The sequence below is a fragment of the Ptychodera flava genome, chromosome 14 (genome assembly GCF_041260155.1).
Source record: "Ptychodera flava strain L36383 chromosome 14, AS_Pfla_20210202, whole genome shotgun sequence".
NCBI classification, from domain to species: Eukaryota; Metazoa; Hemichordata; class Enteropneusta; family Ptychoderidae; genus Ptychodera; species Ptychodera flava.
Window position 1 is genome coordinate 20812999 of NC_091941.1, and position 15187 is coordinate 20828185.

General features: G+C 41.7%; 1 protein-coding gene across 15 annotated transcripts in view; it reads right to left on the reverse strand.

The window, feature by feature from the left end:
- The window catches only part of LOC139149708 (serine/threonine-protein phosphatase 4 regulatory subunit 4-like), a 62528-nt gene extending 47797 nt beyond the window's left edge, over positions 1-14731 (reverse strand). For 8 of the 15 annotated variants that reach the window (XM_070721602.1, XM_070721599.1, XM_070721596.1 and 5 more), the window contains exons 1-2: positions 14420-14731; positions 14244-14317 (exon numbers count right to left, since the gene is read on the reverse strand). In XM_070721602.1, coding sequence (XP_070577703.1) covers positions 14244-14317; positions 14420-14503 — 158 coding nt within the window. In that variant the 5' untranslated portion in view covers positions 14504-14731. The remainder of the gene's footprint in view (positions 1-14243; positions 14318-14419) is intronic. The other 7 variants (XM_070721601.1, XM_070721594.1, XM_070721590.1 and 4 more) reach the window with 1 other exon arrangement.
- Positions 14732-15187: the final 456 nt, after the last annotated feature.

Below are 15187 nucleotides of genomic sequence, written 5' to 3' on the forward strand. Positions count from 1 at the left end.
ATGTCTTCTGTGATCATGATGGTAACTTGATACAGCTCTACATCATAAGTGACCTGAAGCTACTTTTGCACTATTGAGAATTAGATAGCCACACAGATTAGCGTATGAACCCTCGATACATCTAATGCTAGCAACTCCGAAATCCTTCACACATCAGTGGTTCTATTCACATTACAGTTACAAGCATGAAATCGGAGGGTTATGTCTGAGTGACCGAGCCTGAGTACCATATCAAACGCACTTCATCTTGATCAATGAGAAATGCGACTTGTTGAATCGGGCCAAAAAGTTATGAATATATCCAATCTATGTATAATACAGAAACGAATTTATATGTGACCACCCGAGGACATTAATTGACAAGATTTCCTGAACAGATCAACGTACAACTTCTGTGGTTGCTTTGCCCTTCTTCTCCCCATTCATATTTGGAATCATAAAGTTTTATTTGCCTCAGGCACACACAAAAATATGGCTTGTTGAAGACCTTGTAGGAGAAACTGTGGTGGAGATTGGTTTTGGAGCAGATGAAACACAACACTACCTATCACAATGGGCACTGTGAGGGTCACACACACACACACACAGTGACACACACAGTGACACACACACATTTACAAGTCACTTAAAACTTTAAAAATGTCAGACGTATATCCATAATAGCTGGGCAACACCACAGTAACACAACTGTCCGTCAAAGAAATGGCGCTCCCAACATTTCTAAACTGGCTGGTAGATGCGATATGTGACCCTTAGACACTGTGATAAAAGCACAATCCAGTAATGTAAGCTGATAGTGGCAGACAATTTCAAACACACAGCTGCCTTACACATTACATGTATCACTCTCTACCTATATAATAATTAATATTTGATGTGAAATATTAGCCATGCCTGAGTCCCAGTAACCAGTAAGAAATAGCATTCTCCAACAATAGCAAACAACAAATCAACAGTGGAACTGAACCGCGGGGTTGATTATTTATGATGAGTAATAACCTTTCAGGAAATTATTACTCTGCCATGCACATATTCATAAATACATTTTTTCCGCCATAAAATACGACATATGTCACCAGTACTTGCCTTATTTAACATATAAGTATAGATCTCGAGTCAGACAGGGAGGTCAATTGCCTGGCCCAATTATGAGGGCAGAGGTCAAGCCGTGTCAGTCAGCCAACAGATGGGCCAATGTCCGTATTTCACCTAGCCTTTGTTCCAAAAGATTTCCAAGACTAAAAATGTAAAAGCCAGTGATACACGTATGTCTGTGTTCTTACATGGTTAAAAGTACACAATGTACATTACATGCTTCTGCATGTATTTGAGGTCACTGGACTTGTTTACAGGTCAGTAGTGCATGGGGGGGGGGGGGGAGTGGAGGAGTGAGTGAGTGTAGGCAAGGTGGGAAAATTCGGGTCCATACAATAAATTTACTGACAATAAAGCTTGCCCCACACATGAAAAATTAGCTGAGCAAAATTTCATTTGAGGCTGTTTGCTCAGCAATTTTACTCTAGTGTGCGGGGGAATTTTCAAGAGTTTTATCTTTAGTGCCGATGAACAAAATATTCAGCATATTTGATAATTTTTCCCTCACGAGAAGAATTCCTCACCATGTGTGCTAAGAGAAAATGATTTTCCTCGCATCTTTTTTCACTTAAAGCATGTGTGTGGAAACACCTGACAGTACAAAATGGCCACCCATAGCATTGAAAATACCGGTCGCTTGTTGTTTGATACATGGCAAAGGCCGCTGTACACATTAGTAAGATTGACAAATCTGTCTTGTCTGCCGTGCATCTTGACAGCTTTCGCCATGTATTATTGCTGGCGCAAATAAACTTGGAACACCGAAGTCCCTATATACATAGGAAAACCGCTGGCGATATCCCTATATCGCCAAGTGATTAGCCAAAGCAGTATCGCTAGTGAGTTAGATCATCTTACAGTTTGTTTATCGAAATCACTGCGGGGTGCCCATACTGTGTTTCATAGACAAAAAGCCATAGCAGAGGCCGTTCAAATTGCGTGAACGATGGTACAAGAAAGGATTGACGTTTTGAGTAAAGTTTAATACTTGGGTAAATTTCGATGAGCAGGGAACCTGTTGAAGCAACCGTTTTGACAGACTTTCCCTCAAAATGAAGAAAGAGTGCAGGTGAGAAACGGTAGGTGTTGTCATGGAGTTCGCTATCGTTTGGCTTCGTTTCGTTGTGCAGGCGTGTCATCATAAATGCCGTCATTTCCACTATCTCACAAAAATTGTAAATTACGCCCGGCATTGTGGTTAAATCTGTATTTTTAACTTTCATTTTTATAAAGTGATCAGCTTACGTTGAGGTTTAAAATGTGCGTCTCTTTCTTATATGTTGTACATGGACCTTTAGGCCTATTCACGTTTTTAATACACCCATCGAGCGATGTAATATCTCGAACATGTACTTCGACAATTTCCATTCAAAGCGACAGTGTTTCCTTGAGTGAAATTCAAAGTCGCTAAATTTCTAATTTCGTTTCGAAGAAACCGGTTTGTCCATAGACCCTCGTTTCTCGAGGATCTATGGTTTGTCGACCGGTGTAAAGTAGATGCATATTCTAAGTGAGGAATAGACGGTTGTGAAAATAACCAATGGTACCGGTACGTTACCGGTATGTTATCGGCCGTGCACCGATGCGAGTTGCTAGGTAAAACTTCCTGGCTCTGACGTTTTTTTATCCGACATGTCGTAGCGAAATTCTGTGAGAACTAATACTGGCAAGGTTTCGGTTTTCGGAGAATTTCAGTGTATCAGCTGATTATCAAGTTGAAATAAAGCGCGAGCGTGGATGGTCCGACTTGTTGCTGGCGCACGGCGTGGCGTTGCGGGGAATCTATGTTACAAGCATCCAAATGTCGGCCATAACCTCTACGGTCGCCATCGACGGCTTTCGTGATTTTGAAGAATAAAGTAAACCGTAGATAAAGCTAGACCTTTTCTCGGCTTTGTTTCTGAAAACCTCTCCTCACAGGCAAAGGTGACGTAAACCGTGTCCGAGTCTCGGCCTTGACATGACACAAGAAAGTCATAGTTCAATCACATTTATTTGCGTGCGTCATGCATACAGATGATATCATTATTCATAGGGGTATCCGATTGAAGTGGGTACATACTATTCTCAAGAAACGTACGATGAAAAAGGACAGGCTAAATAAAAATGTTTCAATCATATCATCAATTGCAAAGAACGCTGAAATGCTGCAGATTTTAATCGCTATGGCAAAGTTTGTTTTTTGACCTCAACGTTATCCGATCGAGAACGTAAACTTGGTTTGACCCAAAGTTTGAAAATGTGTTTTCTGATCTCCCGCGGCATGGCCCGCAGCCTAGCCAGTGACGTCGACGTTTCGTACTTCGAATTCTGAAAGCTACATCAAATCGCCACGATCAGCGGACAAGAAATTACTATTTTCAAATCGCCATCACCAAAAAAATTACAGAGAAATGAGACAACACGGTGAGAAAAAAGGCATATCATCAATGATGTTGATAACCTACATTTTGCTTCAAAACGGGTACCTTTTCAAACCACCCAGATTCCCGATACCAACTCGCCCGAATTCAATTTGTTGGGCGAGCCAACGATATATTTTTCCTGCAAACGTAAACAGACTTGCACTGTGCACTGAAAGGAATAGTTGGCGATATCTTTACCGAAACTGAAAAAAATAGCTAAAGAAGTAGCCATCTCTCAGGCAGTACACGGCCAAGGTAAACCTGAGCGTTCATATTCGACTAATGCCAAATGGAGCATTTTCAACGAAAACGGCGATGTCCAGGCGATGACTTATTTTTAAAGTTGAAGAAAAATGCTTAAAATTTTGGTTGTGTTAGTCAATCTATCGAAATATTTTTGTTCTAACTGATAAAATCATAGACAGTCTCGATTATACCATCCATAATTAATACTTACAGACTAAATCGACAGGGGGGGAACGCGGTACGAACGAACGTGTAAACTCAAACAACGGGCGAGTTGATTTCGGACCAATATGACTAAAATCAGATGTAGGTTCCCTGGTCATTGAAATTTACCAACGTAACTTTACTCAAAACGTCAATTCTTTATTGTACCATCGTTCAAGCAAAATGAACGGCCTCTGCTAAGGCGTTTTGTCTATGAGACACAGCATGGGCACCCCGCAGTGTTTTCGATAAACAAAGTGTAAGATGATCTAACTCACTAGCGATACCGCTTTGGCTAATCACTTGGCGATATAGGGAAATCGCCAGCGGTTTCCCTATGTATATAGGGACTTCGGTGTTCCAAGTTTATTTGCGCCAGCAGTAAAACCACAAGCAACTGTATTTTCAATGGTATGTGTGGTCATTTTATACTCACGTGATTTCATACAAAAGAAAAAAACTCTGGAAAATCACCCACACACAAGAGCAAAATGGCTGAACAAACTGTCCCAAATGAAATTTGCGCTGGCCTTACAGACATTTGAAGATTGTTCAGCAATTATTCAGGGGTAATTCATGTTGAAGAGGACCATTTGGAATCAACAGTGTGTTGGTGTGAGAATACCATGGAAATCTTTCGAGGGAGATTCCATCGCAATGATATTTTATTTGTCTGTTTTGACAATACATTAAATTTATTTTTCAGGACTTTCACCATGGGATGGCTGAAAATCACAAGACTCTCATGAACTTTCTAGAGGCACACAAACCCCAATAAATGTGTTCTGAGCAAAGGAACAAAACAACAGCCTCTCAGGGACTTCTCATGATCAAGATTCTCTTCAAACGGCTGATGGCAGTGACACATTATTTCACCAATGAAATATGTCACTTAAACCTATCGTGGTCAGGGTATGGTGCAATTCAATATTGTCTTCTATGTAGCATGCAGAAGAGTACAACCTCTGAACAGGAGAATGGGGTAATCACATGTTTGACACCAAACAACAGCATCTACATGTATACTTATCCTGCATGTTCCCAATCCTTCACATCAAAACACACAGGTCAACTGAAATTCAAAGACAAATGCCATTTCAATCAAAAGGCCCACATAAGTTTATTTGAAGTCAGAACAGGCCACATATCAAATCTTATCTGTGGCAGTTTTTTCAGTCATAAGGTTAACAAGAAATCATCAAAAAAATGTTAAGATAGACAGCTTCTTATCAGGTGTAAATATCATGATGTCAGCTATATGAAATCTGTACTTGTGGCCCTCAACTCTTCTAAGTGTGTTTTTGCAAGACTGCTGACTACATTAAAATAGACATTAAAACCAAGATAACAGAGCACTTAAAGTCCAGAAAGTGAAGACTTCCACTTGGTGGTTAGGAGGCAGTGTAACAGTAAAACCTAACAGGACAGACTAGGGCCCTCTTGTCAACAAAGCTTGGCATTTCTAGAGATGTTCTATGTAGGTTCCAGATATGTACGTGTATACACAAATGTGAACTTCCCGTTTCATGTTCAAGTGTGTATCTTTGTAGTCATCACTATTTAGAATCAATCAACTCAAAATTTCAATCCTTTCCCAAAATACTACACTAAGAAAATTAGAATGGGAATATTGTCAGTGAAAGTGGACAAGTTTCACTGGCAGAAAAAGGAATGAACAGCACACGGAATCAATCCATCCATCCTCTGTCACCAGTGTACAGGCCAACCACAGTATCAGAAACTAATGGGCACAATATTGCACATTAATCAAGGCTTTTCCTGCCAAGTCGGTGAAAATCCGCTTGAAATTCGGTGTAGCTAGAAGCTGAGCAGCCACGGCCGTTATCCTCCTAAGGCGGTGGAAATCGGGCTCCTTTTTGGTACCCCCTTTCCTGCCTAGTCGACGGAACTACGTGTAGCAAACTCTTGCTCACGCTAGGGGTCGTTCGAGGACAGGTTTTGGGCCAGGAACGGCGTTTGCTCTCGAAATGGGTTCACAGGGAGTCCAAGGACAGGGAAAGGTGCAGAAACCTGTCCGCCAGTCCCCCACACCCGAGGGGGGCTGGTTTTTTTTTACCGCTTTTTAGCGGACTTGGCAGGATAGCATGGTGACGTTTTCTGGCGGAGTTGGACGTACTTGGCTGCCTGGCACTATACAGATTGCTGCCGAACTTGACCAACTCGGCAATGCTAATCTAGAAGGCTACCTCTTGCAAACGACTTGGCAGATATGCCGATGGTGCGAGACGAAAGTCACTTATTCAGTTGTGCGTGACTGAAAATGAGAACGTATTTTTGACGGGACGGCTCGACTTGTTCCTCCCATGGAACGGATATGAACGACTCCCATTACAAACTGGTGTCCGACGTACTAAGCTGGGCTTCAGCTCTGCAAGTTCAAGCCAGGCAACGTCCTTCACTGCCTTGGCCGTGCCATTCAATGGACGTAGCTTTGGATTTTTATTTATTCCACCGTCCGAAGTACTGGCTCTGGTTTGCAGGCAAACGTATCCTCTTGCCGATGCATTGGTAACTACGTACGCTGTTTGCGTACAGAGAATTCAAAAGGGCACATGAGGTCAATATGCTACATGTACGGGGATACCGTCTGCATTTAGCAGGGACTGCTTTTGTTATGCAAACCAGCTAGCAGTACAATATGGCTGCCAGCATGTGGACACGTCGATGGCTAGAACAATGGAAGCATATTGCGTTGCACCCGTGCATCGCAAAAGTGAACTGAAGACTTGGGGGTAGTGACTGGTTATCACTGGTTAGCTGCAGCCCAAGCCATGTCGGTACAAACCCGTACCTGACTGAGGACCACTCGATTAAGTCAGTAATGAACGGTAACACTCGTAAGCCAACTCCCAACTGAGCTGGCAAAACTACGTAAAGCTGTGCTTCAATGGCTCAGCCATGTCGTTAATACAACGGCAAAAACGTAGTTTTTGTGCTACACTGCCAAGTCGTTGGAGGTACGTATTCAATTGACCCTACCCTGGGGAAACAGGACAGGTTTGACGGTGCTGCTGCACCCCTAGCACGACCCTCAGGGTCTCTGACTAACAGACGAGTGAGGTGATGTTTGTGCCTAGCGGACGTACGTAATACTGAAGGAGTTTATTTCCGAAAAAATAAACATGAAACGGCAATAAAATGACGCACTCCCGGGGCAAACAAAGCCGGTGACCTCAATTTTTTTCTGCAGCAACCCTTGAGCTCCTTCCCCTGTCTACGGGCATGTAGAAATTATCGAAGTCTAACACGTATAAGTACGGCTAAAACTACCCTGAAAATGGGCGATTTCTGCCAAAATGCCTGGCAGGATAACATGCAGGAGAGCCAATCTTTTGCAGGCACATATTATGGGGCGGTTTTCTACTGACTTGGGAGAATAACGGACAAGGGCGCTCGGCAGGAAAAGGGTTAATCAAGGTGATTCATGCCTCGAATGTGAAGGACTTAAATCAAACTTTCCTTGAGGAATCTTTCAACCATTCTTTCAAAATGAACGATAAAAATCGTGGGTCATCATGCAACTTTTGCACCTTTTTGGCGATGACCCCTGATCCGAGCGCCATCGATACACTTTCTAAATATTGCTTACGAAATTCAAGTGTAAATAAGATGTATGCGTTTGAAAAAAAAGCAACCATATTCAACTTCAAAATCAAAAGGCTTCTCATGCCTGAAAGTATTTTGCTTTTGAACTGCTAATAGATTGGATATCTGATTCGTTTGAAAAAATATGCTGAACCAAGTTCGTATAGCGCGATATGTACATTATACCACTGATAGCGATTTCAGGTTCGTTACTAAATATAGATGCACACGCACAACCTCGGACAGTATCGCTTGAAATTCGGACAAGTTTTATTTTTGTATGCGTGGCTGTTTTTGGCTCCTTTAATCTAAACCATAAATTTGTGTAACTTTTAGTATCCATAGTAGCAATAGCAGGGTTTGTTTCTGTCATTCTTGCGGAAAAGGCAGACGAATATTTATTTTTGCATATTAATGAGACAGAAATGACGTCATTTGCGATCAGTGGTATCGGCTTGTGTAATTGAATATCACGGTTTGGCAAATAATTTTTTAGGGCTTCTAGCCAAATTTGCTACAAGATTTTGGAACCAAGGGGAAACACTGTACCTTTCAGACTGAACAGTCTGTTCATGATAGAAAGGTGTCGGCATTAAAGAGGCGTCTGTGAGTGCTTGTTTTCATTTTATGTAGTCTTTGTCCATTATGCAGGGTTTCGGTTTGACAGAATATGTAGAAATAGATTCGTTTTATCAAAACTTATTTTTTTAGGAGTTGCAAATATCTAAATTAACAATATTTGGAAAAGCCATATACTGCAGCACTTCTGTACAACCCTTACCCTTTGCTTTTCATTCTGTAGGTCAACCTCTGTACCGGAAATGGAAATGAAACAATGATATGTACATTTGTACGAGATGGATGCAAATATAACACAGCAATATTAGCTCATAGCAACATATCTGGGTCAGTCACCATATTTGAATGTAAACACACAGACAAGCCTTCTATAAACTGGCACGGTTTTCCCTCCATAGTTTTATATACTCAAATACGGCGACCTTTGTCACTGTTACACACAGCAACTGCCATCTCTGTTAATCTATGTCATTTCAATCATAACTAATCATAAAGTACGAAGATTGTGCCTGACACTCCTGCCCATCAAGGACACTCATGCACACAGCGCAGTTACAATGGTTCTAAGCAATGATCGATTTCCATGGCAACCAAGGTGATTAAACTCACCACTGAAGTACAGATAGGGCCTCTCCATCACAGTTGATGTTAAGAGGACTCGCGTACCCTGTGGCTTTGATAGAGAGATTTCTGATGGCTCAGAGAAATCTGACCTTTGAAGAATGACCCCTCTCTGAATATCATAACACTTCTCTGTTGTCATATCTGTTTGTTCCTGCCACTGAGTGGTGCAGCTTTGACTTTTCAATACACGGTTACAACCCGCTAGGCTCTCAAGTCTAGGAGAGTTTATGTACAGAACATTTCGAGTACTTTGCTTCTCAGGCAACAAGCCATAACTCCGTCCGTTGAACTTTAACAAGATTTTGACAAAAAGGACCATTTAATAAAAGAAACACACACTGGCCATGCAGTGAATGCCTGCTTATGATGAGAGAATGGCCCAGTCTACCAATGTCTCTTTTCAAGTTTTCACAAAGCTACTTCAAGACAGCATACTCTTACGCACAAGATATAACAAAACAAGAGGAAGGAGAGTGCTTGACAATGACTCGGTAACTGGCCATACCCCACAGAGCCGGCAACAAAACACAGCAATTGACAATCAAAACAATGACCCACAGTCAACTGCTCATGATGTCCATTGTGACAAGCACTTGTGTCAGGTGAAATACCTGGATGTGTATTGGGTCTTGGATTTGAGGGGCAAGAAAGCAACGCTTTGGCCTGAATCAGATCGGCTTGATATTGTTAAGCTTTACGATCAAAACATTCTCAGTTTAATTGGTGGTAGCCTGGCTGGACAGCAGAAATGGACAATGCGAGCGAGAGCTGAGTAGGGGGAACATCCTTGCCGGTGACAATGGCTATTGTACTTGATTGACATGGATGCAAAAAAAAAAATTCAAACAAGGATCTCTCCCTCTCCTGAGTTATGCATTTACCGCTGAAAATTACATAACCATGAAAAAGTCAGCCCAGGGGAAAACAACAAGATGCCTCGGGAGCACTCTTGTTGCTGTTCTCGAATTGAGGGATGAAAACCCCTGCACTGTGAATCTGAAAACAATGCCTTCGAGGCAGGAAAGTTTTGACCCATTTAGATGATCCGGCCTATGCAATAAACTGTGGTAAACAAGGGCCAAGTCAAGTGTGACATGTCCACTCGCTTCACCGAGTCTACTTGTGGGGCTGGCTGCGAAACCCACTTTGGACTTGTCCATGGAAAGGACTGACCAGGCGAGCGATTGATTCACCTACCTTGTCTGCCTGTCTCCATGGCATGATGCCAGTTGCACTCCTCAGGGATGGGGTTGGTACAGGTATGTACTGCAATCTATGTATGAATTTGTAAAAAGCTCAGGTGGTTGATGATCGCAACACAACACAGAGAGTTGGGTACCGCATTTGATATTCATTGCACCTACAGGCTATTTGAAAGATGAAGAAGATTCTGCTGAATAATCTGCTCTAAAGATTGCATTTAGCTCCCAGCATATCAACTCAGAGAGATAGAGAGCGTTCTTGAGGATACAAAAGGGAGAGGGGACCAAATAGTCTTGAGTTTTTGGACTTCTCCAAGCTGATAATGGCCATCAACCATAATGTCTGTGCCAAAATCACTGAAAGCGTTAAATTTGTAAACAGTCCGAGAAAGCACTAATTGCAACCACAATTTTTTTCTCTAACTTTGTTGAAAGAGGGCATCCTCCGCCAGAACACAAGTTAAACTATACCACAGCAATACATTTTTCTGATTTTCAATTCATTCCTATGAAAGCCAGGTACATGCACAGCAGAGTGTACACTGAATGCCACACTGCTGTATGAGAAGGGTAGAGGGCCCAACAAGAAGAGCATAATTGTAGTGGAGTTTTAATCTGGTATCAAAAGCCTATGTTTGTCCCCCCCTGTCACAAAAGACAAATCTTCAGGGAACAATGGCCGTCACAATCCAAAACTGAAGCCGAACACTCTTCAAGACAAACCACGGAACAAGCATCAGGTATTCCACTGTTGGCTTGTTGACCCTAGAACAGAAGCAGATCCTTGAGATTGTGCGTCTACCTGCACTTTGAACAGCTATCTCAAAAACTAGGTGCACAGTTATGCCACCTTACTGAGAGAACATAACATACTTTCGTAATACCACCTTAACATTTCTTGAATTGATACAACAACACCCCCATGTGGATATACCTGTGTACAAGATGAGGTGCTGTGCCATCCACTCTTCAGAAAGCATATTTTATACTGTCAGGCAAATTTCATCACGTAAAAATTGATAAACTTTTGCTGTACGTAACATAGCACTGCTGGTACACATTGTTGCATTGTGGGAAAAAGAGTGATTCGCGTGGTTGTTCATTTATCACATCTCATGGCTCTTCTCAATTCTGGGAAGGACTCGTAAAAAGTAACCAACCCTGTGTGTAAGTAAGAACTGGCTTCCATCAAGCAGCAAAAATACCCCTGAGTGGAGTAGAGCTCAATAAGTTAGATAACATGCAATCAGGCTACCTTTGGCATTTTAATCTGCAGGCATGCAGAGAACAATTAAGGAAGAGTTTGGTCAGAACCAGCTGCAAGCGACTGAAGAAATCACACCAGTAAGCCGACTTTCCAATCGGAACAAGACCAAGTACTCAGGCTGGAGGGATATTATGATTCTCACACCAATGTGAAGGTGCAAAGGTTAAATTGGACCTATGGTTTGTGCTATTCAGTGGCAATGGTCCACCACTTAATTCAATGAAGATGCCTAGGAAACGTTTCAGTAGAGCAGACGTACACAGAAAAGTGTAGTTGACAAAAATGGGCAAAACTACATGTGGACAGGCAACCGATGGTCAGATATACACAAGGATGTGTACATGGAGTCATTTCACACATAAACCTGAAATCTCCATATATATTACTTGTCTACTGACAAATATGTTGATGTGTTATTACCAAAGCATTGCTGAATGTTTCCCAAATGATAGTATTACAGAGATCACCAAAAGTATTATTACAGAATGCAGCCATGAGAGAGCCTACATTTTCTGCCCTCTACTTTAGTTGTTTCTCACACAGATCAAAAATTCCCAAACTAAGAAATATTTTCACAGCAGCATAAAGTTTCGCAAAACAGGAGAGAGGGGAATGTCCGTGAAGGTGTTGATGAACAACTGGCTGCAGTGTATACAGCTGGAAGGTTGCCAGGAGTAGAAATCAAATAAGAATGTGTGTGTTGTGATTCAAACTCCCAGAACTCAGCTGTACTATCTTGATCCAATTAGATATCCATTGATGGGTAAACAAACAAACAGCCAAATCTATATTATTAGTCTCGATTACAAAAGAATTGCTCCATTGCCTTTTGACAAGTTTTGGTCAAATGTTTGTGTAGTGCTACAACTTACAAGGAAAGTGGGAGTTCACACAGAATTCATTTACACCTATATGCTGACATATTGCAGTGAATGCAAAGGGGAAATTTCTCAGTGAGATGGACTTCAATGTACATAGTACCACATTGAAAATACAATTTCAGGAAAGCATGAATTTTTGGTGTTCTTTTTTGGCATGAGTGCGACAGCGTCATGATGGGTCGTCGTGGAAACAAGACAGATGGCAATTATTTATGGCTTTGTTGCTTTCTGCACATGGGGAGTTCAATGAAGTGCTCGACCTCTTACACATATCTTCTGAGAGCAGAGAAGCCTCTCATTTGCAGGATTTTATCATGCACACTGTGTGACATCATGTAAACAACCAATCGAATCCCTAGCGTAATTACGACTTGTGATCATCACTGGATATTGAGGCTGCTGCACTTGAGGACAGAGACCAAAAAACACATCCTCATAGAATCCAACAGAATTTTGAAGTCAAATAAACAAACAGTTAATATATAATATAATATGATATAACATATAAAATATAAAAATACTTCACAAGCTTCTTGTCAGTTTCTCAAACAGAGGAAGCTGGCTTCGTGGAGGTACACTCCAAATACTGGGGAATGTCTGTTTCCATCTGTGTGTGTGTGTGTGTGTGTGTATCAGCAACAGGACACACATACTGACATGTGTTATTACTCATAGCATACACAGAAGTCATGAGAGGTAACGCAACCACAGCTGGTTCAGGAAAACCTTTCTTCTTCTTGGTAAGCAAAGCAGAAGCTGGATACTGTAGATCATTTCAAGCTATTAATGGATCATCAAAAGTTTCCTAAACCACTGTTGATGGCTAATACCTGATTGTGTTCAAAGACACGCACTAGCAATAGTGAAACTGTAGACCTCAAATCATTAATGCCTGAGAGCTGAACCCAGGGGTAGAACATCCTGGACACTCTTGTTTACAGGCAGTGATTTCGCATGGCGTTCTAACTATCAGCTCATATGTGTATGCCAAGTCACATCAATCATGGAAGACAGAATGGCCACATACCTCGTTGCCATTCAGGCAGGTCTGTTTACACCACACCCTACTGATATAGACAGGTACCTGGTAAACCACATTTGTCCTCATAATGAGATGTTACCAAACAGAAAAATCATGTTGGAATTAGTATTAAGTGAATACTGACATTATCATACCCAGTAAAATTGTACCTATATCTGATCTAGTGGAAGGCAATAGATGGATGTCAGTGTACAGGTAAGTCACACCCCCATCCCCAATCACAACAAATGTGCTATTGTGTTATCAAGAATTGCAAAAATAATAGAGAGCAAAAAGTGTGACTTGGAAAATTCACTGTGGCCAATATTGCTTACTGAATAACTTCCAAGAAAATGCAATGACTTTAGTCCTCTTGTTGGTATCTCTCAATCAACTTAATGTTCACCACTGTTTTATATAAATGTTGTAAAGTTTGTATAAGAAATATGATTTGTCTGATGGTTAATACACCATTTAAGTGTCAATAAATAAGTCCCGTGTTCCTCACAACTAAACATTTTCACACACACTAATGCCCGGAAACAATAACATTGCCTGGAAGAAATGACACTGTGCCATTTTGATGGTGAAATTAGTAACAGGCACTGTGGACATTTCCCACGCAAGTTCATGTTTCGGTTTCACGCACTGTAGTCAGAAACGCATCGTTTATAAGGCTGATAATGATCTTGGCATTATTACATTACACACTGGTAAACTTTATGTATTGAGTGCAAGTCACTCGCAACGTCCTGCAATGTGTTCAAACAGATCTAAACGGGATCACGCTGGCCTTTACACGTCTTCAGCACAATACACAGCGTCCCCTGGGAGTGTCCCGCGCACAACAACGCACGTAGTGGCCTTGCTTCACTTTCAAGTTTTCACAAAAACTTCAATCCCACTTTTAGCCGACCACCATTACATAATACCGTTATTCACACAAGTGTCGGTTGGTAAGGGAACCTTATCGCAGTTGAAGTGGGACGTTCCCGGACGCTGAATAGCGCGAGGTAAGCGCGATCAGACAGATAACGGGGAGGTTATTGGGAACGCTCTTTGGAGGGGTTACACGGGTCGAAGGTGTCGCCATTCAATATACACTGGGCTTACCTGAGCAGGTAGACTGCACGTTCGATGTCGCCGAGCTTCTCGTCAACAGTTAGTCTATCAATCTCCTCCGCAGACTGAAAATAAATAAATGTGCAAGTTAATGTCTTTCATATATGCTAACTGTGCAAAATTCAGCGACTTTTGGAACGCAAAGGCGACATAACGTTTGCACAAACCTTGAGCCCTTTCGTTATGGTCCTTTCCAAACTCAGCTCTGCAAAACTCTCGGCAAGTTTGTCAGCTCCGTCGGGCCAGTCCATCGTTTGTTTTATCCTCCCACTCGTCCCATATATTCGATATGTTGTTGATCAGTAATAAGTGTAAATTCTTGGTAATTAGATGCGCTGAACAGTCTGTGTTGTCATGGTAAACGAGTGAGATCCACAGATTAATCGGTTACATTTTCCGAGTTCAATAGTACACCGCAGTACACAAACAACACGCCGCCATTCCTAAAATATGTTACGTCAGGGAAACTCCCACAATGCACCGCGACGAGACTTTCTCTGTGACATACTGTGAGATTGTACGAGAGCTCTCACAAGTTTACTCCGCGTACAGCACTTGGAACCTCAGGATACGAAACTCACATCTGTATCTGAAATACATAAAATGCACATATATGATGAACATGGTGTCCCTAAAAGACTGGAATAAACTTAAGTATGGCATTTGTTCTTGTTTTGTGGTCTGATTACACTGTAAGGCCACAATTCAATGCGGTTAGAGAAGCAACGTCAAGTTTGTTCATTGTCTGTTAGCCCTAAAATTCAATGCGCCGAAGTCAAGTGGAGAAAACAGGTACAAAATCCGTGCCAATGATGACCGGTGGTAAAAATACGCTCAACCTAATAAACATGAAAATGTCCATTAAAATGAGGTTAATATGGAAATCATGTTGATCGGATTGAGACTTGTGTGGACAACTGTCCGGGTTTTGTTGA